The sequence below is a fragment of the Gopherus evgoodei genome, chromosome 4, assembly GCF_007399415.2.
Source record: "Gopherus evgoodei ecotype Sinaloan lineage chromosome 4, rGopEvg1_v1.p, whole genome shotgun sequence".
In the NCBI taxonomy this organism is placed as follows: domain Eukaryota; kingdom Metazoa; phylum Chordata; order Testudines; family Testudinidae; genus Gopherus; species Gopherus evgoodei.
Window position 1 is genome coordinate 5,153,814 of NC_044325.1, and position 26,929 is coordinate 5,180,742.

Sequence of the window (26,929 nt, forward strand, 5' to 3'; positions counted from 1 at the left end):
TTAAATGTCTGGGAGTACTTGGCCAACAAAAGTGAATGGTGCAGGTCATTCCATAATCATTTCAATGTACAGTCCGCCCTATCACCCATCCTGGGCCCTAGCCAACATGCTGCTGGGACTTCACCCCCTCCACACCCCCCGAAAGAGGGTTAAGCAATAGGCTATAAAGGAGGAAGGGTTGGCTCCCTGTCATACGAGTCCTGAGCCCTGTTTCTACTCCTTTAAAGAATACCTCTTTTAAATCCCTTCCCAATCCATTTTATCTGCCCTGGATACCCACCCCACATTTACAGAATGAGTTGCAACATCATAACCTAGTGCCCATTTCATGTTCACCAAACTAAGCAATCCCCGAACCTGCTTCACCTTGGCCAATCTGGCAGTGAGGGGAAAATTCCTTCCCAGTCCTCTGAGAAAGAATCAACTAGTTCAATGTCCATAGCGCATCCTGAGGAGACCTGGTATTTCTCCACTTCCGTGAGCAAGAAAGTGGGCGCTGCTCCACCGGGTCCCGGTAAATGAGGGTTTTTCCTGCACTGGCATGGACCTATATAGTTCCTCCTCTCTTCTGGGGGGGCGGGGGAATGAGTCATGCTGAGCTGGGCTGCCACTGCAGTTGAAAATCACTCCCTGGCACTCTAGCACTCGAAGGGGCACACACCATTTCCAATAAGTCAGACAATGGCCCCCACTGCTTAATGTGAGGTGAGATCATTCACTGCCATTTTGGAGTTTTCAGCTTCTGCTGTGCTGCCAGCAAACATTTTCAAACTTGTGAGTGCCTGAGCCAGTCAGACCAGAGACTGCATAAATGGGAAAACTGTACAAAGAGATACCTTTAACTCTGCAGCATTACTACACTCTGATTGGCTGACACACCCCAATTTCCTTAGAGTGCTCTATAATCAAAGAACAATTTTACAGCACCACAATTTCTTTTTCAGGAGGAAAAAGTTAGTCTGCAATCTTTTATCATGAGGTTTCTTTTATATTTAACAATTGAACTGTTACATTTATACCATGCACAAGCTTCCACAGTGGTCCACCAAATGCACAAAATATTGAGGAGAAAGCAAACATTTTATGAAAATTGCATTAAAACATCAAGATATTTCATCTTGCTTCAGTCTCTTTACATTCACACCGAAGAGAACCCAGCAGGAATAAACATGCCATAGACGGTATATTCTGAAAACTGTATCTGATTTTTTCCCAGAATAAAAAAGCAAGACATCGATTTTGTACGGAAAGCAGGAAAAGTTTTTCAAGTCTCTGGTTTCAGCATTAGTAATGTAACAAGCATTTTCTTAATGGGATAAATGTGGCACTCTTTATCTATCACACACGGACACTAACCTTCCTACCTAGCCAATAATCTACCACTAAAAAACTCACACACTAAAAACTGCCACATTCTCAAACAAAGCCATGCAGAAGTCCTTCAATTTCAGAGCAATATACTCAATATTGGCTGACTGATGAAAGCATTGTCTAGTGCTTCAGAAAATGGCATGGAACTCAGGATATTCTGGGTTCCACTTTGGGCTCTTGCAGGATTTGCTAATACCATAGGAGAACCTCTGTTCCTGTGGGCCTTCCACCTCTAGCTCTAAGTTTCTAGTGCCTTCCTTGTGGGTTATCTTATCTCTGGGCCACCTCCCAGGAGTATCCCTCCAACCTGCCAATGCAGTCATCTCCTTTCTCTTTTTTATAAGAGTCTCCCTCTTCTCTTTTAATTAGATAGGGTGTTTAAGGATCTTGCTACCTAGGCCACTGTGGCCAGACAAATAAAAAGAAACATAGAAACAAACAAAAAAAATACCCCATCCCCCCCAACAAATGCTTGAAACCTGCATATAATAAATAATAGCTACAAGAACAGACATTTCCTTGGCTGGGATGCTTTGGGAAGCCTGCATGTGGCAGGTACAAAGAAGGTGGGTACTGGGCATTGTCAGTTTCCCATCTGGGTTCTTTATCTAAGCCAGGGGACGGCAACCTTTCAGCAATGCTGTGCCAAGTCTTCATTCATTCACTCTAATTTAAGGTTTCGTGTGCCGAGTCTTCATTCATTCACTCTAATTTTAGAAGGTCTCTTTCTATAAGTCTATAATATATAACTAAACTATTGTTGTATGTAAAGTACATCAGGTTTTTAAAACGTTCAAGAAGCTTCATTCAAAATTAAATTAAAATGCAGAGCCCCCTGGACTAGTGGCCAGGCCCCGGGCAGTGTGAGTGCCACTGAAAATCAGCTTTTGTGCTGCCTTTGGCACACGTGCCATAGGTTGTCTGCCCCTGATCTAAGCCTTATCAAAACAGCCAGATTAGCCAAGTCTTTCAAAATAAATAAGACACAAGTAAACAAACAGACCTGCCCTGCACTTTCCAGGAGTGACCGGGGCACTGACTCCTAGTTCTGAGAGACAGAGCTTGGCTGGAAGCATAAGGGACCAACCTGATTCCTCACCACTTCTGAGGGAAGTTCCAGTTCCTCCTATTTGTGGAAGATCAGCCTCAGGGGCTAAAACCAAAGTCAGCACCATGATGTCCTGACTGCTTCCCTGAAACCACTTCACCTCATCAGGAAGAGCATTGTCTGTCCCAGGAAATCCTGGTACAGGCCCATATGGGTTCCCTTTACATCCTTAAAGGGCTGGTATGCTCTGTTACAAAGTGAGAGGAGAATCAGGCCAGCTGGATCCAGAAAGGCTTAGAACATAAGAACGGCCATACTGCATCGGACCAGTGGTACATCAAGTCCAGTATCCTGTCTTTCGACAGTGGCCAGTGCCAGGTGCCCCAGAGGAAATGCACAGAACAGGGCAATTATTGAGTGATCCATCCCTTGTCATCCACTCCCAGCTTCTGGCAGTCAGAGGCTTAGGGATGCCCAGAGCATGAGATTGCATCCCTGACCATCTTGGCTAATAGCCATTGATGGATCTATCCTGCATAGAGGTGTCTAATTCTGTTTTAACCAAGTTATAGTTTTGGCCTTCACAACTGGCAACCAGTTCCAAGGTTGTGTGAAGAAATACATTCTCTTGTCCTGCTGCCCATTAATTTCATTGGGTGACCCCTAGTTCTTGTGTTACGAGAAGGAATAAATAACACTTCCTTACTCACTTTCTCCACACCAGTCATGATTTTATAGACTTCTATCATATCCCTGCTTAGTCATCTCTTTTTCAAGCTAGACAATCCTAGTCTTTTAAATCTCTCATATAGACGCTATTCCACGCCCCTAATCATTGTGCTGCACGTCTCTGTACCTCTTCCATTTCTAATATATCTTTCTGAGATGGGGCAACCAGAACTGCACGCAGTATTCAGGGTATGGGAGAACCATGGATTTACACAGTGACATTATGACTTATCTTCTATCCCTTTCCTAATGATTCCCAACATTATGTTATCTTTTTTGACTGCAGCAGCACCCTAAGTGGATGTTCTGAGAGAACTATCCTCAATGGCTCCAAGATCTCTTTATGGTAACAGCTTATTTTGACCCCATCATTTTGCATGTATAGTTGGGATTATGTTTCCCAATGTGCATTACTGTGCATTTATCAACACTAAAGGAACAGGAGTAAGTAATTTCATCTGCCATTTTGTTGCTCAGTCACCCTTTTTTGTGAGATCCCTTTTTAACTCATCACAGTCTGCTTTGGATGTGACTATCTTGAGTAATTTTTGTATCATCTGCACATTTTGTCACTTAACTCTTTACCCGTTTTCCCAGATCATTTATAAATATGTTGAACAGCATTGGTCCCACTACAGATCCCTCAGAGACACCACTATTTACCTGTCTCCAGTTTGAAAACTGACCATTTATTTCTACTCTTTGTTTCCTGTCTTTTAACCAGTTACTGATCCATTAGAGGGCCTTTCCTCTTAGCCTATGACTGCTTGCTTTGCTTCAGAGCCTTTGGTGAGGGACCTTGTCAAAGGCTTTCTGAAACTCCAAAGTACACTATATCCACTGGCTCAACATTGTCCACGTTTGTTAATTACCTCAAAGTATTCTGATAGATTGGTGAGGCATGATTTCCCTTTAGAAAAGCTATGCTGATGCTTGCCCAACAAATCAGGTTCATCTATGTGTCTGATAATTCTGTTCTATATTATGGTTTCAACCAATTTGCCTGGCACTGAAGTTAGGCTTACCAGCCTGTAATTGCCAGGATCACCTTTGGAGTTTTTAAAAAAAATACTGGTATCACATTAGCTATCCTCCAGTCATCTGGTACAGAATCTGATTTAATCTAGTAGTTCTGCAGTTTCACATTTGAGTTCCTTCAGAACACTTGAGTGAATACCATCTGGTCCTGGTGACTTACTACTGTTTAATTTATCAGTTGGTTCAAAAACCTCCTCTACTGACACCTCAGTTTGGACAGTTCCTCAGATTTGTCACCTAAAAGCTCAGGTGTGGGAATCTCCCTCACATCCTCTCTAGTGAAGACCAAGCATAGCATGACAGTGTCCATTTCAAGCTACAGTATGAAAGCTGATTCCATATAATTCCTGCCCAATCTGTCTGAAAAAAAACAACAGAACACAGATTGCAAAGTAAAGTATCTGAACACAAACATTTCAGAGGGCAAACTGCTGTTAGCAAACAGAATCAGAACTCTATCACCCTTGTTTCAGGAGAAATCATATGAAACGTGTAAATGGCTCACACAAAATTTAAATGTAGCCCCAGATAGATGAAAGAAAAATATTTTGAGTATGTTGATGTAAAGTATTGTTACTGAAATTTGATTGAAGGATCTACTAATTTAAGACCAATGAAAGGTAATTAAAACTAAATTAAAATGGAATGGGTAAGGAAGGCTAAAAAGTCTAAAATACATAGAAATATTGTCATGATTTCTTTTTAAATTCACCATAGACTTTTTAATGTAATTATTTGCTGAGGCTTTGGGCCTGATTGGCAAAGGTATTTAGGTGCCTTATGATGCAGACAGGTGCTCACTGAGATTGTCAAAAATGTCTAGGTGAGTTAGGCACTTAACACCCATTCTCTTTCTGTAGGCGTTAGATGCTTCATCTGCTGAGGCACTTTGGAAAATTTCAATAGGCACCTGTCTGCATCATTAGGCACCTAAATACCTTTATCAATCTGGCCCAATAGTTAGTGATACAGAATGAAAGAAAACAGAAACAAACCTAGCTGCAAAAGTGAAAGTGGCCAGCCTCTTTCACTGGCTAATCAGAATCAACTTTGTTTAGCAGAAATGTAAATACAAATATCACTAGCAATGAGAGACCGGCAAGGAATAGTTTCAAAACCTTACGGCAATGAACTGAATGCCAGTGAATTGTTCCATTAGCTGAAATCGCCCTGCATGGCTTTCAGCATGCACGTATCCTAACTGCCAAGGTAAGCAAACTCCCCATTGTTAACTTTCCAACCTTTGAAAAAGACTCTTATCTTTGGGAAATCTTATCTTTGATTTGCTTCCCAGGCCTACCCTGGAGGCCTTTTGATTTTAACCACCAATCTGTGTAACACTTATCATGTCCTACAGCATTTCCTTTTGGTAGAAGAGTCAATTTACAAGTGTCAGCTGGAAGGTCTTAATACAAAGAATGAAAGGTAGTGGGTAATTTCTCAGATATAAATTATATGTTTAAGATCACAGACACACACAGAATAAAAGGAAAGACCTCTTCTTTCTTTGTTTTATGGGCAGGTAGTAATTGTAGCTCAAGAAAGAGGTAATCAACCTGCTCCACCTCTCATGTTATGCCTGTTGAAGAATTTACCGATCAGGAGGCTGTCTGGGATATATGATTGTTACTACTATAGTGGCACTCAAAGGTTCCAGCCAGGATTAGGGCCCTATTTTGCTATGTTCAAAACATACAATGGTCATTGCTCCAAAGAGTTTAATATTGATACATCACCAATAACTATGGAAGCCAATGGAGTCTCTTCTTCTTTCGCATCAGAAAAGGGCACAATCCCTCCTGAAGCAAATTGTTAAGGGAAGGCCTTCCCACTGTGGCTTTTCTTTGTGTGGCAAATTGCCGGTACTGTTATGCTGGGTCTCACGCTTTCACTTCTTTGGGGAAGGTTCAGGGCGCCATTGCTTGCCTCTGAACCGGTATTTTAATTACCCCACTAGTGTCCTTGAGGAGGGGAGTGGAGAGGGAGGGACCTAGGCCCGCCCTCTTCTCCAGGTCCCAACCCAGGGGCCCTGAGGTTTGTGGTGAACCACTTGAACTAGTGGTTCCTTCCCTTGGGCTACTTCCCTCTCCAGCCCTTCAGCTTCAGAAGGGGCTTCTTGCCCTCTTTTTACACAAGCCAGGTGCCCCTTACCTAGGGTTTCTCTTCGATTTCTCAGCCCACCGCAGCACTCCTCCAAACTTTCCTTTTGTCTCTCTTCAATACTGTTCTCTTCTCCAACTCCTTCAAACTGCTCTCTGCTCCAACCAAACCTTCCTGCTCCAACTCCCACAGTTGGACTGAAGCAGGGGTTTTTAATCACATGACTGACTGCTGGTGCTCTAATTGGCTTCAGGTGTTCTAATTGGCTTCAGGTGCTCTAGTTAATCTATAACAAACCTTCCTCCTCTTGCAGGGAATAAGGATTCCTGCTAACACTCTCCTGCTGCCCACTGGCCATGCTGTATCACATTTGATTCTAGAATGCAAGTGTCTCCTGCTATTCCCTGCACACTTCTGGATCTAGGTGTTTGAGGACACAGAAATCTCTACTTGAAGTTCAGTTAAAGATGGAAAAAAAATGGGTTCCAAAAGAGGGCTGCCCCACCTGTAAAATGTCCTCACTGGAGGCTGATGTTCTTTTAGGTCTGACCCATTGATCCAAACCAATTACTACTAATAGTACTTAGCTTTTAGGTAGCACTTTTCAGCAGCAGATCTCAAAGTGCTCTGCACAGGAGATCAATACCACTATCTCCACTGTACAGAGAGGGAAGGGAAAGGTCCAAGGCCACCAAGCAGGCTAGTGGCAGAACTCAGACTAGACTCCCATCCCACCCCCATGTCTCCTTAGTCCCAGTCCAGTTCTCTACTCACTAAGCTACAGGAACTGAGAGCAGCTATCCTGAAGCCAGTGACATTGCCGGGGACCGAACCCACATATCCTGAATCCCAGTCCAGTGCCTTAACCATATGATTTCTGGATCAGACACAGCAGGGACTATAGCCTGGGTCTCCCACTTCCCGTGCAGTGCCCTAACCATCAGGCTATCGAGTGTGACAGTCATTGTGCCAAAACCATTGTGACCTATTCTAGGCCAACGCAAAAGAGCCAGACACTCACGACATTACAAATATATTGGTTAATCGTTATAGGAAACATGCTTACATTGTATGCATGCTTTAGCACATATAAAACTCAGCCCAGTTAAAGGACTGTAAGACATTCATGACTGAAGAAATATTTTTGCACTTTATAATTTTACAAAGGTTTCTCTTTAAGAATCATCCACAGTAGCTGATCTACGTTCCCTCAGCACAAACATGCTTTCTTAGGTACAATGTAATCAAACCTTCTCGTTCAGAAACAATTAGTGGCAATCCCTAGTAAGAAAGGCATGAACCATTGATACTCATAAAACAAATTAATATCAGATAGATTACGCCAGAACAGCACAATCACTTGATTCAGTCCACCATGGATAAGGCTGTAAAGGAGACACAACAGCTTTTTATAACTGAACGGTCATGTGAAGCTGTGCGCCAAGTGGCAACTCCACTCACTTGCAGGGTCACGACACCAACTCAAATTTGGACTGGCCCCTCCTCCATCATGCTTGTCTTCAAAAAACCCAGCAGGACCCACAGCGTCTCTTCTGTACTGCTGCCCTGCTCTGGAAGGCATGCTCCATGCTACACCCAAACCAGCCCTTTAACCAACTATGACTGCACCTTTACAACCAGAAATCTGGACAATGGAGTGTAAGTCTGAGTTCAGGGCAGCTGCAGCTGGGCTTGGTAAGGTCTGGGGGCATCACAGGTCTGATACATTCATTCAGAAAGGAAGATATAATCTACCTCACCCTGTACATCACCTCTCCACCAGCGGTAGATTAAAACTTGGACTGAGAAAATGTTAGTGGCTGAGGAAGAACCCATTCCACAAGGATATTTTGGAATCAGGCATTTTTCCATCTATAATGTGTAGAAATATTGTAGATCAAAATGTCTTCAACTCGTATAGTGATTAAGCTACAGTACATCTGTAGGGCTTAGAACATAAAACTAGTCCAGAATCCAGAGAGGACCATAATAACTAGCAATAATACACTCCAGTTTAGAATACATACTTCCAAGGTTTAGGTCAGGTGTACTGAGATCAGTACAGAAGTACAAAAACATCCATCTGCTTGGCCACATGTTATAAGTGGGAGTAAGAGGAGGCATTACCTGTTAATCACAGTTTAGCAATGTAAAGTTTTGTTCTGCTAGTTTAATTATTGCAGTTACCTTATTAGAAGATAGGTGATGTTGCTTTAAAAAATTCCAAAATGACAGATTAATTCTGACTGCTAACTTTTGTATATAAATTGTGACAAAGTTCCTTCTCTACCTTGGTGGGTCCTGCGCTTATTGGCGGATTTGCTCACCTCAATGATATTCCCCTCTTGTGGAACCCACAGTCTGGGTCAGCTCCTCCTGTGTCTGATCAGGAGTTGGGAGGTTTGGGGGGAACCCAGGCCTGCCCTCTACTCCAGGTTCCAGTCCAGGACCCTGTGGATCGCAGCTGTCTATAGGGCCTCCTGTAACAGCTGCATGACAGCTACAGCTCCCTGGGCTACTTCCGCATGGCCTCCTCCAAACACCTTCTTTATCCTCACCGCAGGACTTTCCTCCTGGTGTCTGATAATGCTTGTACTCCTCAATCCTCCAGCAGCACAGCCTCTCCCTCTCCCTCTCACTCCTTGTGCCTCTTGCTCCCAGCTCCTCACACACACTTCCTCTCCTCTGGCTCCCCCATCCCTGACTGGAGTGAGCTCCTTTTTAAACCCAGGTGCCCTGATTAGCCTGCTTTGATTGGCTGCAGGTGTTCTAATCAATGTAGCTATCTCCACTGCCTTCTAGAAAGATCTTAATTGGCCCCAGGTGCCTTGATTTACCTGAAGCAACTGCTATTTGGTTACCAGTGTACTAGGGATTTGTTTAGCCTGGGGCTAACATACCTGTTTCTCAGTACTTTACTGTAGCCATCTGGCCTTGCCCCATCACAAAATGTAATAGATCTTCTGCAAATGGACTGGTAATGTCCACCCTTCACTACATCAGTTCTGTTCTAAAATGTCAAAATCGCAAGGGCTATATATTTAAATATGTTTAAGCAAAGTTTTCAAGATCTCAAAGATCACAAGATGCCAGTGTATGAAAGATATAACAATCTCTATATTTATCTATCTTTATAGGGAGATATACCAAAAGATACATCGATATATGGCTAGATATAAAAAGTTTAATTTGGTTGCAAGTTTCTTTCAGGTAATCTTTCTAGTATCTCTTGAGCTGAACTTCCTCAGAACCCCCTGAGGAATACCTCTTTAATCTCTGCGTTGTCACACAGGAAATATGCAAATTAGGTTCAAGGATTTGTAAGTGGTTCAGGACTGATTTTGCCGAACTGCAGCAAATCTTCAAAGAGGGGAAAGTATAAATTCTGGGTTTCAGACGAGATGAGACAAAAACAAAGGGCAGGACAATTCTCACAGAAGGTATAACAATAAACAGGCACCTGTTGTAAGAAGCAAATTATAACCTCACCTGTCTAATCCCTAAACGGTATGCAAGGATGCGGTCCACAGCATCTGGGTTCATTTGAGTCCACTGCAGACTGTAGGAGTAAACCCGGGGTCGGTTCTGCCAGAGGGGGCTGTAGGTGTCATAGTAGAACTCTGGAGCATAGGCTTTGCCTGCAGAACACAGACATACAAAAACACAGAATGATAAAACAATTCTCAAAACAAGGATTCGATTTTTCAACTGCAATCTTTATTCAACTGCTACAGTACTGTTTTTTGAAGGGCCCTTTCGCTACACGCACATCTCAAGTCTAACTTTAAATTTCTCATCCCTTGAGAAAATATGCACCAAGACTGTTCATTTCTCCTTTGTTTTTAAGTAATTCTCAAGTGTCATTTTTGGTCCAGGAGAAAGTTGGTCTGCTAAATAAAGAAATTTTCTACAAAGAGGTCTTGCATGGCTAAAGTGACTGACATTGGATATCAGACTATTATGCCTCCAGATCAGGGGTAAGCAAACTTTTTGGCCTGAGGGCCACACTGGGGAATGGAAATTGTATGGAGGGCCATGAATGCTCACAAAATTGGGGTTGGGGTGTGGGAAGGGGTGCAGGTTCCATTTAGGGGTGTGGGCTCTGAGGTGGGGCTGGGAATGAGAAGTTTGGGATGCAGAAGAGTGCTCCGGGCTGGGATCGAGGGGTTTGGAGAGTGGGAGGGGGATCAGGGCTGGGGCAGGGAGTTGGGGTGTGGGGAAAGGCTCAGGGATGCAGGCTCTGAGTGGCGCTTACCTGAAGTGGCTCATCCCTTCTCCGGCTCTTATGGATGCAACAGGCCCTGACCCTCTGAGTGGGGCCATGCTGTGGCTTCCGGGAGCCACGTGGTACACTGCCCCAGCACCCTGGCTGGAGTGCTGGAGGGCCAGAGCGGGGCCAAGCCACGTGGTGCAGCCCACCGACCCAGTGCCCCGGCTGGAGCGCCGGAGCAGAGCCGAGCCGCATGGTGAGGTACCCTGACTCGGCGCCCTGGTGGGACTCACGGGCCAGCTTAAAATGGCTCGCAGGCTGGTTCTGGCCCACAGACTGTAGTTTTCCCACCCCTGCTCCAAATTCTCTGTCAGACCAAATACATTAAGCATAACTGCCACACATAACAGAATCAATTTCAAATGACGTCATGTACTGCAACCTGAAAATATTATACCTCTGTTCCATACTTCAGTCCTAGTCCTACAAATGTATAGTTATAGCCACAGTATATTATTCAGATACATATGCAGATATTGCACAATAAACATAGAGTTTGAAGTGGCATTTTCAAATGCACTGTGATATACTAACAGTTTACCATAGTGTAAATTTTTGTTCCTTAAATTAGGAAAAGCCTAATACGATTTCTGTACATATGATGAAATGATATTTGAGCTCTTATTAAAATGCAATCGCCTTAGGGTATTTCTTGACTCATACACAGAAATGCTATTAACGTCTTTACATGCAATGTATTTTCTCACTGAAGGAGGAGACACTTTGCTTATAATTAGAACTGGCTGGAGAAACTTGAAGAGAACCATAATTCTTTCGGAATATGCATTTCTGTTGAAACTGAAATGCTTTGAAATATCAGATCAAACAGCTGGAATGTCATTTCAAATGGCCCCCTGCTTCCCAAAAGTCTGACAAAGTCTAAATCAGATATTTCAGCATTTTCATAATGAACAATTTCAATTTTTCTTTTTGAAACAGATGTAGATTCTCGATCACTGGCAATTTTTTAAATCAAGATTGGATTTTTTTAAAAGATATGCTCTAGTTCAAACAGGAATTACTTCAGGGAAGTTCTGGGGCCTGCATCATACAGAAGGCCAGGCTTCGTACCCACAGCGGTCTCTGTGTGTCTTGGAATCTACAAATTGATTTTTTGGTTTTGATTTTTGGGATTTTGTATTATGTTATGTATTATAAAATAATACAACATTTTAAAAAGTCAAAATCAAAACAAAAGAGTTTGATTTTTATAGAAACACCTTTTTTGATTGACAAAAATTGACTGATTTTTTTTTATTTTTCTTTATGGAGAATTTGAACATTTAAAATTTTCACTGCAATTTGGAATGAAGTCAAATGTTGAAATCTTGAAATACTTCATGAAATAGAACATCCATCCCATGCATAGCTCTGCCCACAATGTTAGTGTTAGTACAGTTATCAGACAAACAAAAACTGATTGTGTTGGAATGAGAGTTGTAACTCTTAAAACAACATTGCATTTTTATCAAAAGAAACATTACAAAGCCAAACATTTTTAAGTTCAGGTAAAATCTGAAAAATAAAACCCCTCAAGTTTAACAAAGTTTTTGTCTGGGAATTTCCTATTTAAGAGGCTTTACAAAATGTTCTGAGACAGATTGCTAAAACATGTAGTCTATGAAAGACAATGTATTTGCATGTTGTGAAATATTAGTGTCATGTAAACAACTGCAAATCTCGTGTGGATTAAAATCTCCACTGGAGCTTCTGCTCAGAGAATGTAAAAGACCTTTTTGGAATTAGGGCTGCCAAAACAGTTCATGAGCATTACTGGTTTTGGTGACCTGGTGCTCTCAGAAACCCTATTCTAGGCCAGACGTTTCCAGGCCTTGTTTTCTGCTTCTATCATCCTGATAGCCCTTCTTCAGTGTCCAAACCCACCAATATGTCAATGTTTGCAGACTGCAGCTGTGCACATTGTAACATTCACATCAGATCTCCCAGAGATTATAATCTGTGTATTCAAAATACTCTTTAATATCACCTTTGTCCAACTACCCGCAAACGTTATGAAAATTAAATGACTTTGTAACCCGGTAGAAGACCACAGGTGAAATCCCGGCCCTACTGAAGTCAATGCACGTTTTACCACTGATTTAAATGGGACGAAGACTTCACTCAACATGTGCAAAATTTCAGACAGATTGGCTTGGTTTGACCCACCCCAGGGAAGGGAAGGATCAAGTCTAAGTTCCCAACCAAAAGTGAGTCACAACTTAAATTATACAGAGAGAACTTCTAGCACTAATCACGTGTAGCACAGCTAACAACCCATCTGAGCTAATCTGCAGCTCAAGTTAGCCTGAAGGATATAGCCAGGGTGGGTAGGTTTCAAACATCTTGGTCGCTGAACCCAGCATAACCAAATGGAGTTTGAGGGTCAGGCATTTTCAATGTGTGTCAGTGTTATAAACAATGGATTAAGAAGTATTAAGGACTGAAGGAACTACAATACTGTGCAGGTATAATGCACTGGCCAAGCACGTACAGTCGTGTCTCCCTCTAGTAGATGTCCCCTGCAATGACGGTATACAGCCTACGACTGCGGCCCAGCTGAAGGAGCTCTCCTTTCACGCTTTAGACACAAAGGGTCTTCGGCTTCATTACCACTCATAACCATAGTGGCCATATACACAAATGGCCATCACTGCTACGGAGAGCCAGTAAGGTGGGGAAAAGCGAAAAAGGGAAATGAAATGGGAGATGAAAAAAATATAACGAGAAAAGACAAAAACCTTTGGCCCAAACTACTCTATGCAAAACACGTAACCCTGACATTTATGTCAGCAATAACGATGAAGGCCCAGGGCATTTCCTGAGGATCATAGAATATCAAGGTTGGAAGGAACCTCAGGAGGTATCTAGTCCAACCCCCTGAGGTGAAGGTGAGAGCCAGGAACCTCAGTCAGTCATTGATGCCTAGGGAAAGTTCCTAGACTGAGGCCATTATTGCTATCACAAGTAGCTGCTGGAGGAAAAGTTTAGAACTAACCATATGGAAAAGTCCCATATCTTTGTAATGTTCCATTCTATGGTGCCATGTTATGCCAGAGATAGACAGATATGTTTATGTTGCATATTGACCCTTTATTACTTGGGCTCATACTTATCTTTCAGAGGAAAAAGTCACATGGGAGTTTAAGCACTTTGCCTGTGTCTATCTTTATTGAATACAGTTTTGCTGAACGCAAATAATAATCTTCCCCCATCTACTGCAGATGACCATAATGGCATCTCAAGAGTCATACAGAATGGATATGTTATCAGACTCTCATCACAACATGGGTACAAAGTCACATTTTCTAATATAACAAGGACTTGTGTACAGTTCCAATTCCATCCTAACACACAAGCCTTACTTTAGTAATGAAAATTTAACACCACAACATTAAACGCTTGATCTGTGACATTTAGTAGCACCAGAAAGCTGGATATTGTTTTGGAATTCACCAAATGTCTCTTTTGAAGATGGTTCACTTGGGCCATGGAGATCTAAGCCCTCACCGAAATCATTTGTTTTGAGCTAGGACAGATGCATAATAAATGCAAATCTGCAACAGTGCAATTGTGCTGCTTCCAGTAGATGGTGGTATTCAGCAAAGACTGTCCTTGGAAGTAGCTAGAGAGTGGAGAGAAATGATCCAATAGCTGTAGCAATGACATTTGGCCAAATAAGGATTAAATGCCACGATGCAGCAATGTAAAGGAATCCAAACGATCAATTCTGTTAAGAACTAACTCAATGACCTGTTCTGAGGTGTTACACATAGTCACAGTCAGCCATTCCCTTGTGTTAAGAGGGGACTGCTCAATCCACTGACCCAGGAAGGGTCTGTAACCACTGATAAGTGAGGCCTGGTTGGAGACTCCTGGGACGACCAGTCCTGTCTCTCCCCATTTCCCTTCTGGCAATGATCTCCGCCTTCCTCTGCTGGGTCTCCTGTTGGGATGCACCTCCTCTGCTTTACCTGATACACTCTTAGGTGCGCTGAAGTCTGGGGTGCACAGCCCTAGGGTATGTAGAATTTGCACTGCCAGTTGCCAGGCCATGAGAGAGAGTTACGGATATTGATGCATAACTGTACACTACAGAGCTAACCCAGTTCCCATTCGACACAGTGGGCATCTTTCCACTGACTTTAGTAGGAATTGGACCAGTCCCAGCGTGTCCTGGTGTCAGTAAGGACAATATTGTCCGATGCATATGGGGGATACAATTCTCTCTCATATATGAGGTCCCTAATTTGTCAATCCCTTTTAAAAATTAAAACACACACTCTTTATGGAGAGCTATGGACCAGATCTTCAGCCGCATTCTATTATGCCAATGCTGCTGAAGATTTGGCCCCATGTGCCTGCCACGTTTTATAACTGAAACCACTTTAAGTTACCTGGGCATTTAAAAGATATGACTAACTTGAATTATGTATTGAAGTGCAGAGGCAGGAAAGTGTTTTCGTATCACACCATAAGAAAACAAAAAAGGTTGAACATGCATTATAGTGACTAGCACGCTGGAGCCTAGTCCTTGGCTGTGGTTTCCAGGTCCAAATGTCATCACTACATATTACAGCCCTTAGTGGAACTCTCCCGCAATCATACATAAGTACTGCAATATACCTGGTCCGCATGTTAATTGGTCAAAACCTGGGGATACTTCAGAAAAAAAAATCAATGTTACTGTTTTCCTTTGAGATTACATTTTTTGTAATAAAAACTGAGGTGCTTTCTGTAGCATCAGCTGCTTCTTGCATTTGGTGAACTGCCACCATAAAACAGATAGGGTTTGGTTTTCTTTAAGCGATCAGGAAAACAACACACACAAATCTCACTTTTGAATTGAGATCAAGCGTGAGAAATCTCACCTCAAAAGCTCTACGATTTGGAGGGTGAGGGAAAGTTATGCAGAGCACTGAATACAGTATTTGCTCTTAAGAAAGATACCATAATGTGTCTGATTCTTTCACTGATCTGTTCACTGTGCAGGGCACAGCAAGAAAACACCGCAATCTGAGCAAAGTGCAGGTGCTCATGCAGTGTCTGCCAGGGTGTGCTGGATAAGCTGGGTTGACCATACGGACATGATGGATAAAGGACTTGGGTGGAAGAGAAGAGTCCATCCCAGGAGACAGTCAGGTGAGGTGAGGATAGTATACTGGAGTGGAAAGGGCTATTTAGGGGCACCAAGTGGTGAACTTTGTGGTTAAAATTTTAAACCACCCCTGCCTGAAATCTCTGACCCCTCATCCCTTAAGAAGCTCAGATTGCCTCGCATATCTTCTGTTCCGGTTTGAAATGTGGGCATGGCTCCTCAGACCATCAGCATCCGGGAGCATGAGACTTACGGCAAGTCTTCACCACAGCAGGGGCCTGTCTCTGCTGAAAAGCAAGCACATAACTGGGACAGAAATGAGGCTGTTTATATAAATCTCCCATCATTCCCCATGGGTCAGCAGAGTCATTTCTAACAGAGCAGCACAAGTCAAATATGCCTAAATGAAATGCAGCAAAGCCTGGAAAGGATTTTCCTTCTTTCCATATATGGGAGCCTCACGTAAGCTTATGCTTCTGGGCTGTGTGCAGTGTAATACAGAATGGAAATTCTAGGGTTAGATTCTAGCAGATTGTTTATATTCTTATTCATCCGCCTACTAATCAGCACTTATATTATCTAACCGTGGCCTCTACATGTTTCCAGCCTTTGATCTGCAAACAGAATCCCACTGTTGTCATAAGAGTTGCAACACGGGGATCATGACCAGCATGCGTCTCCTTGAAGTAATGTCATTATAGCGCAAATTCATTGTGTCTAATAGCGATGTTACCCACAAACCACCCCAGGATAACCTTGTTAACAATACAGGTGACTTTCACATCAATAACAGCAGAAAATCAAGGCGAATACTCTCTTTGCAGATCCTTAAAACTGAGTCACTAACCTATTGTAGTGTACGCTATTTACAGCTGGGAGACATTGCTGAAATGTTATTCCACACAATGTGTAGCTGGATCAGGACATACAGGTGAATGAAAGACAGATATAGGTAGATTTAAGCAGCAGGATGCAAATTAATGAACTTAACAACTGGGAAGGGACTTGCTATCCGTCCTCTCTCTCTCATATACTAGAAATTTAACTGGGATCAGTGCAGGGTTCCCAACATATAACCAATAACTCAGAGTAGATCCTCATCATCTTAACCCCGGGATTCAGTTCACTTCTGAATCCTCTTCTGCCCCCACCCTCTGCCAATGAGGGTAGATGATGCCAAGAGGGCTCTCAGCCTGTGAAGACGTCACAAATTATAAAAACAGGAGCATTGTGATCATCTAATCCGATCTCCTGTGTAACACAGGCCTTAGGATTCCCCTGAATTAATTCCTGCTTGAACTAGAGCATGACCTTTTAGAAAAAAAATCCGATCTTGATTTAAAAATTTCCAGTGATGCAGAATCCATCTCAACGACTGGAAAATTGTTCTCATGGTTCATTACCCTGACTATGAAAAATTTGCATCTTATTATACAGTCTAAATTTGTCTAGTTTCCACTGCCAGCCAGTGGACCTTGTTATACCTTTGTATGCTACACTGAAGAGCCCTTTATTATCAAATTTCTGTTCTGCTAGTAGGTACTTACAGACTGGTCAGTCACTCCTTAACCATCTATTTGTTAAGCTAAATAAACTGATCTCCTTGAAGCTATCACTTTTAAGGCAGGTTTTCAAATCCTTTAATCATTCTCATGGCTCTTCTCTGAACCCTCTCAAATCTTTCAATATCCTTCTTGAATTGTGGACACCAAAATTGGACACGGGATTCCAGCAGTGTTGGACCAGTGCCAAATACAGAAGTAAAATAATTTCTCTATTCCCCCTGGAGATTCCCCTGTTTATACATCCAGGGATCGCATTAACTCTTTTGGCCCCAGTGTTGCACAGGGAGCTCAGGTTCAGCTAATCCCATATGACTCTCAAGTCTTTTTCCGGGTCACTGTTTCTCAGGACAGAGTATCTCATCCTGTAAGTAGAGCCTGCATTTACGACCTTACATGTGGTAGTACTGAAAGAAGCATTGTTTGCTTAATCCAGTTTACCAAGTGTTCCAGATCGCTCTGTATCTGTGACCTGTTATCTTCATTATTTGCCACTCCCCCAATTTTTGTCTCATCTGTAAATTTTATCAATAATAATTTTATGTTTTCATTTAGGTCATTGATGAAAATGTTAAATGGTGGAGGTCTGAGAGCCAATCTCTGCAGGACCCAGTAGAAACACGCCCACTTGATGATTCCCATTTATGGTAATATTCTGAGATCTGTCTGACAGTTTTTAATCCAAGTCATATATATTTCATTTTGTTCCAGTTTCTTATTCAGAATGTTGCATGGTGCTAAGTCAAACATCCTACAGAAATCTACACCACATCAACACTGTTACCTTTATCAACCTAATTTATAATCTTATCAGGAAAAGGCAATTAGTTAGACAGGATCTATTTTCTATAAACTCATGTTAATTGGCATTAATTGTATTATTTTTTTCTTTATTACTTGAATCCCATTCAAGCCATTCCTTTATTCTGTCCATGATCTATGTCAGATTGACAAGCCTACAATGACCTGGGTCATTCTGTTTATCCTTTCAAATATTAGCAAAATATTAGCTTTAATTCAGTTCTTTGGAACCTCTTCAGTGCTCCAAGACTTCTGAAAAAAAAAATCAGGCCTCCCTTCCTCTTCTCCTTGGAGGCACAAGATCTCCAGCCACATTGTGGATTTCACTCTCCTCTGGGATATTGCCCTTTTATTCTTTATCTGCATGGACATCAGGCACTAGTGGAGCCAAGTTAAGCATTCTTCTATTATCTCTTAGCATTAACATTTCTGTACTTACTTCTTTTAACCTAAACCTGAACACCACAATGTTGTGAGGAGGGCAAAAATACCTTCAGCCTCTGCCAATATGACCCAATGGAGGGAAAAAAAAATAAAAAAAACCTCCTTCCTAATTCCCCAAACAGGCCATCGGTCAGCTCCTGGCATCCTGGAAACCCAGCTCAATATCCTGCACCTACAGGGACAGAGAGCAGCAATATGGCAGATGGCCCCTGGTGCTTGGGACATTGAGAAGAGGACTGTGAAAGCCAATCAGTTCCCTTCATCCTTCCCTGGCTGGCCAATTGGAAGCAAAGGGGTCTCTCCCCTCCAAGCACATTCCTGTGTGTACTTAGAGGTGCAAGGAATGGCTTGACTCCAACATGTCTGGGCGTGAGCTATTCTCTCTTATGATTTGGCCATCCCCCTGCTGCTCTGACCAAACCGCCACCTCACCCACCTGCTGCCTAATGGACGTAGGAAGGGGCATTGTCAGACTGCTTCACTGTGTGTGTAAGGACACAGGGACAGAAAGAGTGTGTGTATCATAATCACTGTACATCATCAGCTGATAACCAGCAACTCTGCAGAGGTAGAAATGGAAGCTTTGTAACATAGGAAGGAGCAGCTTGCCAGCAGAATCTAGCCCTAGCACTTCTCAAGGGATCAGACTTTAATGTCTTTGTGTCTATTAAACAGTTGTGGAAGTGCTTTAAAATATAACAGAATATCAAGGTTGGAAGAGACCTCAGGAGGTCATGTAGTCCAACCCACTCAAAGCAGGACCACTCCCCAGATAGATTTTTGCCCCAGATCGCTAAATGGCACCCTTGAGGATTGAACTCACAACCCTGGGTTTAGCAAGCCAATGTGCAAACCACTGAGCTATCCCTTCCCTGCCTTTCATTTATTCTCTACTTCTCTACCCTGAACTGTTGGCCTCACAGTAACAGCTTTTACCAGGGGAAGGATGCAAAAATAGTTAGATACATTTGCTCACCTCTGCAAAAGATTTCCAAAGTATTTTTTTGCCATGCATTATGTGGAGTACATGGAATATGTGATGGCGCGGTAGCGGATACAGAATTAGATTGTGCTCTATGAGTATGACCTGTATAATGTACAGGGATGGATAGAGAAACAGAATGGTTGTATTCCGTGGCCTTCCACACAGCTAAAGGAGGCTGCAGATTTTTCCGTTTCTCTCCAGAGCTACCGTATCAAAGCAAATACACATTCTGATGTGTTTGCTAATATTGCTTCACCAACGTGTGGCCCACGAGGGCTATATTCACCATTAGTGGTACTCAGAGGAACTACTCACTCCTTTAGTTGGAGCAGATACTCAAATTGAAAAAAAAACCAACACATGTTCATTGGTCTACTCTCCCTGGGATTCAGATGTAATGTTCTGGAAAGGAAAGGCAGCCCCCTCTTAGCTCAAGCTCACTACATCCCCACAATTATCTAAACCTGGAAGTGGTTCTCGGGCCTAGACAGCCTTTCTGCAATCTGTCACTTTCCACATGTGAGTTGTCCTATCACAGAAAGCCACACATCATTACTGGTGAATACAGTCTTTGCCCCTTTATGTCCTTCTGTCAGGGTTCCCTCCCCACTCTGAACTCTGGGGTACAGATGTGGGGACACACATGAAAGACCCCCTAAGCTTATTTCTACCAGCTCAGGTTAAAATCTTCCCCTTCCTTGTCCTTGGATGAGTACAGCTGCCACCACCAAGTGACTTAAACAAACATTCAGGGAGGGCCATTTGGAGCCCTACCTCCCCCAAAATATCTCCCAAGCTCCTACACCCCCTTTCCTCGGGAGGCTTGTGAACAATATCCTAACCAATTGCTTGCAAAGTGAGCACAGATCAACCCCTCTGGGTCTTTAGGACACTGAAAAACAATCAGGTTCTTAAAAGAAGTTTATTTTTAAAAAAGATAAAAGAGTCACCTCTGTAAAATCAGGATGGAGGATAACTTTACAGGGTACCGAAAAGATTCAAAACACAAAGGATTTCCCCTCTAGGCAAAACTTTAAAGTTACAAAACAGGGATAAACCTTCCTCTTAGCAGAGGGAAAATTCACAAGCTAAAACAAAACATAATCTAATGCATTTCCTTCCTATTAGTTACAATTTGTAATCATAGATGGCTTTAGTTCAGGTATGGCTTTGGGAGACGTATTTTCCCTGCCCTGTTTCCTCACTGACCGGGAGAGAACACCACAAAGAGACAAAACAAAAACTTTCCCTACACATTTGAAAGTATCTTCTTCCCTCACTGGTTCTTTTGGTCAGGTGCCAACCAGGTTATCTGAGCTTCTTAACCCTTTACAGGTAAAGGAGGGATTTTATGCTACCCTTAGCTGTATGTTTATGATACCTTCATTTCAAGTAAGAGCTAAGAGGGAGGTTTATGCACGGGACCTTGCTTGTGCATTCTCTAACTCCAGCTGTTACCAACCATCTCAGCAGCAAGTTCAACAGCCTATATACACAAATAGAACCCCTCTCCAGGGAAATAACTATCAACGCTGAGAGTGTTCAAGAATATGCCTACCCACTCACTGTCATTGCAAGATGGTTGAAATGAAATGCAGCAATATATTGGTCTCTTAGAAAGGCTAGAATAGAAATCTGAAGGAATGTAACATTAGATCTCAAGAAACATGAATGTGAGAATTTAATATTTCTAGTTCATTAATGGTGAGCAAAGGACTTTGTTTGCATTTATTCTTTAATGGTTCTGTTCATGAGAAGGGAAATTCTAAGACGACAGCCAAAGCGTCTTCTATCTAAATCAAACAAATGAGAGTTCCTTGGCTGTCACGCCTGCCAGGGTCAAGATTTTCAAAAGCGGCCAGTACTTTGGGGTACCTTAATTTGTAGGTGGCCAGCCTGAGACACTTTAAAGGGAACTGATTTTCATAGGATGGCTACGTAACACATTCCGACACTTAGTCCCACTTAAGCCACCCAAATATGGAGGTGCCCAAAAATTACTCGCCACTTTTGAAAATCATGGGCCAGCACCATATCAACCATATGAGAAGGGCACGACGGGCATGATCTCAAACCCACTGTTAATCAAAATCTTTCCATGCACTTTAACGTGCTTTGCATAGGCCCTAATCGCCCGGAAAATGAATAGCCTAACACGGCCCTTATCACATAGCATCTTGATTTTCCATTGCTCATTTTCAGGCAAGCTTTAGGAAGAATCTTTGCGGATGTGCAGTGGGATCAGTTAACGTTGCCTTCTTTCCCTACCTGAAACTTCTCTCTGGGCCAGCTGCTGCATGGAGGTGGGCTTGGTTTATGCTGGGAGAAGATCCAGTGTTCTCCATCCACTTCCCTAAGCCAAAGTAAACTTCAAGCAGCCCAGACATTCCTGACGTGCTGACGAGCCACAAAACCATCATAATATGAGGTCTCTCCTTCCCCCCTGCCCCTTTGCAATTACAGGGCATGGATATCAAGGAGCTGAGTCTTCTGAGTTCCTTCTAACGTCAATGGGAGAAGAGGGCACTCAGCACATGCAGTATCACACATACAAACGTATCCGTCACTAACTGCGCACCGCTGATCCTGTTCTATGGAAATCCAGTATAGCAAAGCAATCTGCAATGTTCCCACAAGAAGCCACACATGACAGAGACGTGACAGAGCTTTTTCACACATGGCACTGGTGGTCAAAATCTTCATGCTGTGTTCATCTATATTTCTGAACAATGCACACACACACACACACACACTTTCCTGACAGCGTGCAGGAGAGGAAATCAGCTCAATGGTATTAAAGAAAATGTTATGGCAGATGGTGTTAAAACATCATTTTCTGAGGGATACGAATTGTCGAGTTCTGGAACGTAGCTTTCAGAATTACCTATTTTGTAAAGCATGCAAGAGTGGAGCAGACAAAGAAATAAACAGAACTCTTCCCATTTCTAGTTCCTCATTGTTACTGAAAAAGCCAAAGGACACACTACCTCACTACTGTACAAGCCCTTGTTATTTCACACTGTGCTTATGTGGCCATTAACCCATCTCTCGTGCAGCTACTTCCAAACATCACTTTGATTCCTCTTCGTGGTACATTATAAAATGCTGGTGAATAAGCGACCTAGTGGGATATTTTCAGCAAGGTATTCAGGAAGGAGAATACTATGGCCCCAATTCAGAAAAAAAACCCAAAACATTCAATGTGTTTAACTTTGAAACACAGGCTGAAGTCCCACAGCAGTCAATGAGACTTCAGCATATGTTTAGGTGCTGTCCTAAATACAGATGGTGTGAAGCACATGTGTAAATATTTCTTGGATGGAGATCTAGTCATCCAACTCCTGTTGTTTGTAGATCTTTGCTTGATTTTTCACACATGACACTGATTTTCATCCCTTAAAGCTTCAGAAACTAAAACAATGTACACAGGAGAATTACATTTTGTCTAAGTTGTCCATGTATAGTTTCCAAGTAGCATAAGAAATAATGTTCCAGGAAACTTACCATATCCCATAATGTGTATTGTATATTTAAATTAGACTGGGTGCAAACACTATCCTTCAATTTCAAAAGGTCCCTCACAAAAGGCTCTTAAACAAAGTAAGCTGTTATGGGATAAGAAGGAAGGTTAGTTACAAGCTAGGAAACAGAGAGTAGGAATAAATGGTCAGTTTTCAGAATGGAGAGAGGTAAATAGTGGTGTCCCCCAGGGGTCTGTACTGGGCTGAGTCCTATTCAACATATTCATAAATGATCTGGAAAAAGGGGTAAACATTGAGGTGGCAAAATTTGCAGGTGACACAAAACTACTCAAGAGAGTTAAGTCCCAGGTAGACTGCAAAGAGCTACAAAAGGATCTCTCAAAACTGGGTGACTGGGCAACAAAATGGCACACTAAATTAGCTGTTACCACTCAAGAAACAGATCTTGGAATCATTGTGGATAGTTCTCTGAAGACAGCCACTCAACGTGCAGCAGCAGTCAAACAAGGGAACAGAATGTTGGGAATCATTATGAAACGGATAGATAAAAAGACAGAAAATATCATACTATCTCTACATAAATCCATGGTATGCTCACATCTTGAATACTGTGTGCAGATGTGGTCACTCCATCTCAAAAAAGATATATTGGAATTGGAAAAGGTTCAGAAAAGGGCAACAAAAATGATAAGGGGTATGGAACGGCTTCCGTATGAAGAGAGATTAATAAGACTGGGACATTTCAGCTTGGAAAAGAGATGACTACAGAGGGATATGATAGAGGTCCACAAAATCATGACTGGTGTGGAGAAAGTAAATAAGGAAATGTTATTTACTCCTTCTTGTAACACAAGAACTAGGGGCCAACAAATGAAATTAATAGGTAGCAGATTTACAACAAAGAAAATGAAGTATTTTTTCACACAACACACAGTCAGCCTGTGGAACTCTTTGCCAGAGGATGTTGTGAAGGCGAAGACTATAACAGGATTCAAAAAAGAACTAGATAAATTCATGGAGGATAGGTCCATCAATGGCTATTAGCCAGGATGGGCAGGGATGGAGTCTTTAGCCTCTGTTTGCCAGAAGCTGGGAATGGGTGACAGGGGATGGATCATTTGATGATTACTTGTTCTGTTCATTCCCTCTGGGGCACCTGGCACTCGTCACTGTCGGAAGAGAGGATACTGGGCTAGTTGGACCTTTGGTCTGACACAGGTTGGCCATTCTTATGTTCTTAAACTCAACTACATTTTCTCCCTAACTATACAGGCAGACTACAGATGGAGTTTCAAAGTCCCATCTTAACGTTTACTTTAGCATGTCTTGCGTAGACAAACAGCAATAGATTTGCAGGCAGGACGCCACTAATAGTGAAATCTTAAGTAGATATGGAGGTTGTTATTTAACTCCTTTGTCTGTTTATGCCCTCCCCCGATTTATATCTATTTATGCTAATTTGTTTGGAATTAGTTTGTGAGTGCAGCATCTTGATGATCTTTGCTTCCTTTTGGGGGGGGCATTCACAATTTTAACCTGACATGATCAGCAGTTCAGTACAGGAGATGATCAGAGTGTCTTGCACTTAAAAAAAAAAGAAGCTATAAACATATATTTTTTTAAATCGTAGATTTACAATTCTTCCCTTTGGAAAATGTAGCTGCACACCTCTCCTGAAATGCACCTGGATTATAAATCCTAAATGATATAATATATTGAACCGAACAGAATACTGCAAGATACGGTGTATGAAAGATGCTACACCTGTATTTTATCAGACACTATACATACATTTTTGAAGGATTTCCAATAAAAACTGAAGATGCTTTATATTCTTTATGTGCATATGTGAAAGGAAACATATGTCTTCCCCTCTCGATTCTGATCCCCTCACCAGCACAATCCCAGGTCCCACATCCGCATCCACAATGTCCTCCTCCTCTCTGGTGATATCTGTCCCAAACCCGATCCTCCCTCCACCCCCACCCATCCCTGTGCCACCATTCCTAACCTCATGCCTATCGGTCCTACTTCCCCCTCCCTTCTCTTGCCATTCCTCGAATGTCCACTCCATCTCCAAACGATCGTAGCCACCCATTGCCTCTTATATCTGGCTCCTTCGGCTCCTGTCCTCTCTCTCATCTGACAGAGCCGCTCATTCTTACAGAGGCCTCCCCTTCTCTCAGTTTCCCTTCCGTGGGTCAGACCATGGTGGGGCTGTTGGGCTTTCCCCCTTCTTCCTCCCCCTTTCCACTCTTTCTATTCTTTCAAGCAGCCCTTCATCACATTCTTCTCTCCTCTCCTCCTCCATGTTGCTGTCACCTACTGTTTGCCCAACTCCTCACCAAAAGCTTTCCTCTCTGGCTTCAGTTCCAGGCTCGCTCTCTCTCCCCCTCTCCTCACAAGTTCCCACAGTCCTTCTCAGTGCCCATTCCGACCTCTCCTCACCTCTTTATTTGATCTGCTGCCTGGGTTCAACCCTTCCAATTCCCAAAAGGGCCATTCACTTGATTTGTGACCCTTGTGACGATCCCACTGACCCTTTCTGCATTTTTGACTCCCTCCCCCCACCTCCCTTTTCTGTCCCCTCCCCCCATATCCTCCTACAATTCTTTCTTTCATCTCCACTGGCCTGGATAACCTCAGATGGTTATCACTGGCTCTTCTTCTCTAACCCCTCTGTGCATGCAATTGACCTCCTCCCATCCTGCCCCCTCTCCTGATCTGCCTTGCTCCCACTCTCACCCACTCCATTACTCTTCTCCTTAACCTTTCACTTTCCTCTGGTTCTTTCCCCTCACAATGCAAACATGCCTTAATTTCGTCCACCCTTGACTGCCCTTGTGTCTCCAACTACCACCTATCTCCCTTCTCCCTTTCACGGAATGTGTTGTCTACAATGTCTGTCTCGAGTTCCTCGCTTCCAATTCCATGCTAGACCATCTCCAATTCTGCTTCCACCCCTTGCATTCCACTGAAACTGCTCTTGCCAATGTCCCTAATGACCTTTTCCTAGCCAGCGTTTCATACTCCTCAATATATCAGCTGCCTTTACACTGTTGACCAAACTCCTTTTCTCGAGATCTTGCCTTCTCTTGGCTCCCATGATTCTGTCCTCTCCTGGTTCTCCTCTCACCTCTCTAATCACTCCTTCAGTGTGTCATTCAGAGCAGTGGCTCTCAACCTTTCCAGACCACTGGACCCCTTTCAAGAGTCTGATTTGTCTTCCATACCTCCAAGTTTCACTTCACTTCAAAACTACTTCCTTACCAAATCAGACATAAAAATACAAAAGTGTCCCAGCACACTGTTACTGAGAAATTGATGACTTTCTCATTTTTACCATCTAACTATAAAATAAATCAACTGGAATATAAATATCGTAGTTACGTTTCAGAGTACAGCATATCAAGCAGTATAAACAAATTGTTGTCTGTGTGAAATTTAATTTGTACTGATTTAACTAGTGTTGTTTATGTAGCCCATTGTAAAACTAGGCAAATATTCAGAGGAGTTGATGTACTCCCTGGAAGAGGTATGTGTACCCCAGAGTGAGAACCACTGATTCAGAGAATCCTCCTCATACACCCTCAAACATTCAGGGGTGGGGTACCAGAGGGCTCCACCCTTGGTCCCCTTCTCTTCTCCTTCTATGCCTTGTTGCTGGATAATTTCATTAACAAATTCAACTAGAATCTTTATGCGAGTGACACATAAATTTACCTCTGTACTACAGACCTGTGTCCTTCAGGCTACACTAAAATCTTAGCCAGTCTCTCTGGGCATGTGTACATTCCCACTGGAAGGTGCAATTTCCTGCTTGAGCAGACATGCCCTCACTAGCTCTGATCAACCTAGAATGCTAAAAATAGAAGTGCAGCTATGGTGATGCAAATGGCAGGAGGGTCTAGTCACACCAATATGTGCCTAGGGTCTCAGACAGGATTGCGCCTGATATGGCTGGCCCCTCCCACTGCTGCAGCTACCCTTCTGTTTCTGGCACA

General features: G+C 42.7%; 1 protein-coding gene and 1 long non-coding RNA gene across 3 annotated transcripts in view; one reads left to right on the top strand and one right to left on the bottom strand.

Annotated features, from left to right (window-relative positions):
• Positions 1–26,929, bottom strand: part of MDGA2 (MAM domain containing glycosylphosphatidylinositol anchor 2) — a 652,332-nt gene that overhangs the window by 81,540 nt on the left and 543,863 nt on the right. For both annotated transcript variants that reach the window (XM_030562794.1, XM_030562793.1), the window contains exon 10: positions 9,776–9,924. In XM_030562794.1, the coding sequence (XP_030418654.1) occupies positions 9,776–9,924 (149 nt within the window). The remainder of the gene's footprint in view (positions 1–9,775; positions 9,925–26,929) is intronic.
• On the top strand, positions 17,303–26,492 carry LOC115651673. Its single transcript, XR_004000405.1, has 3 exons — positions 17,303–17,385; positions 18,034–18,040; positions 26,482–26,492. It is a non-coding gene; the product is annotated as an uncharacterized LOC115651673 (long non-coding RNA).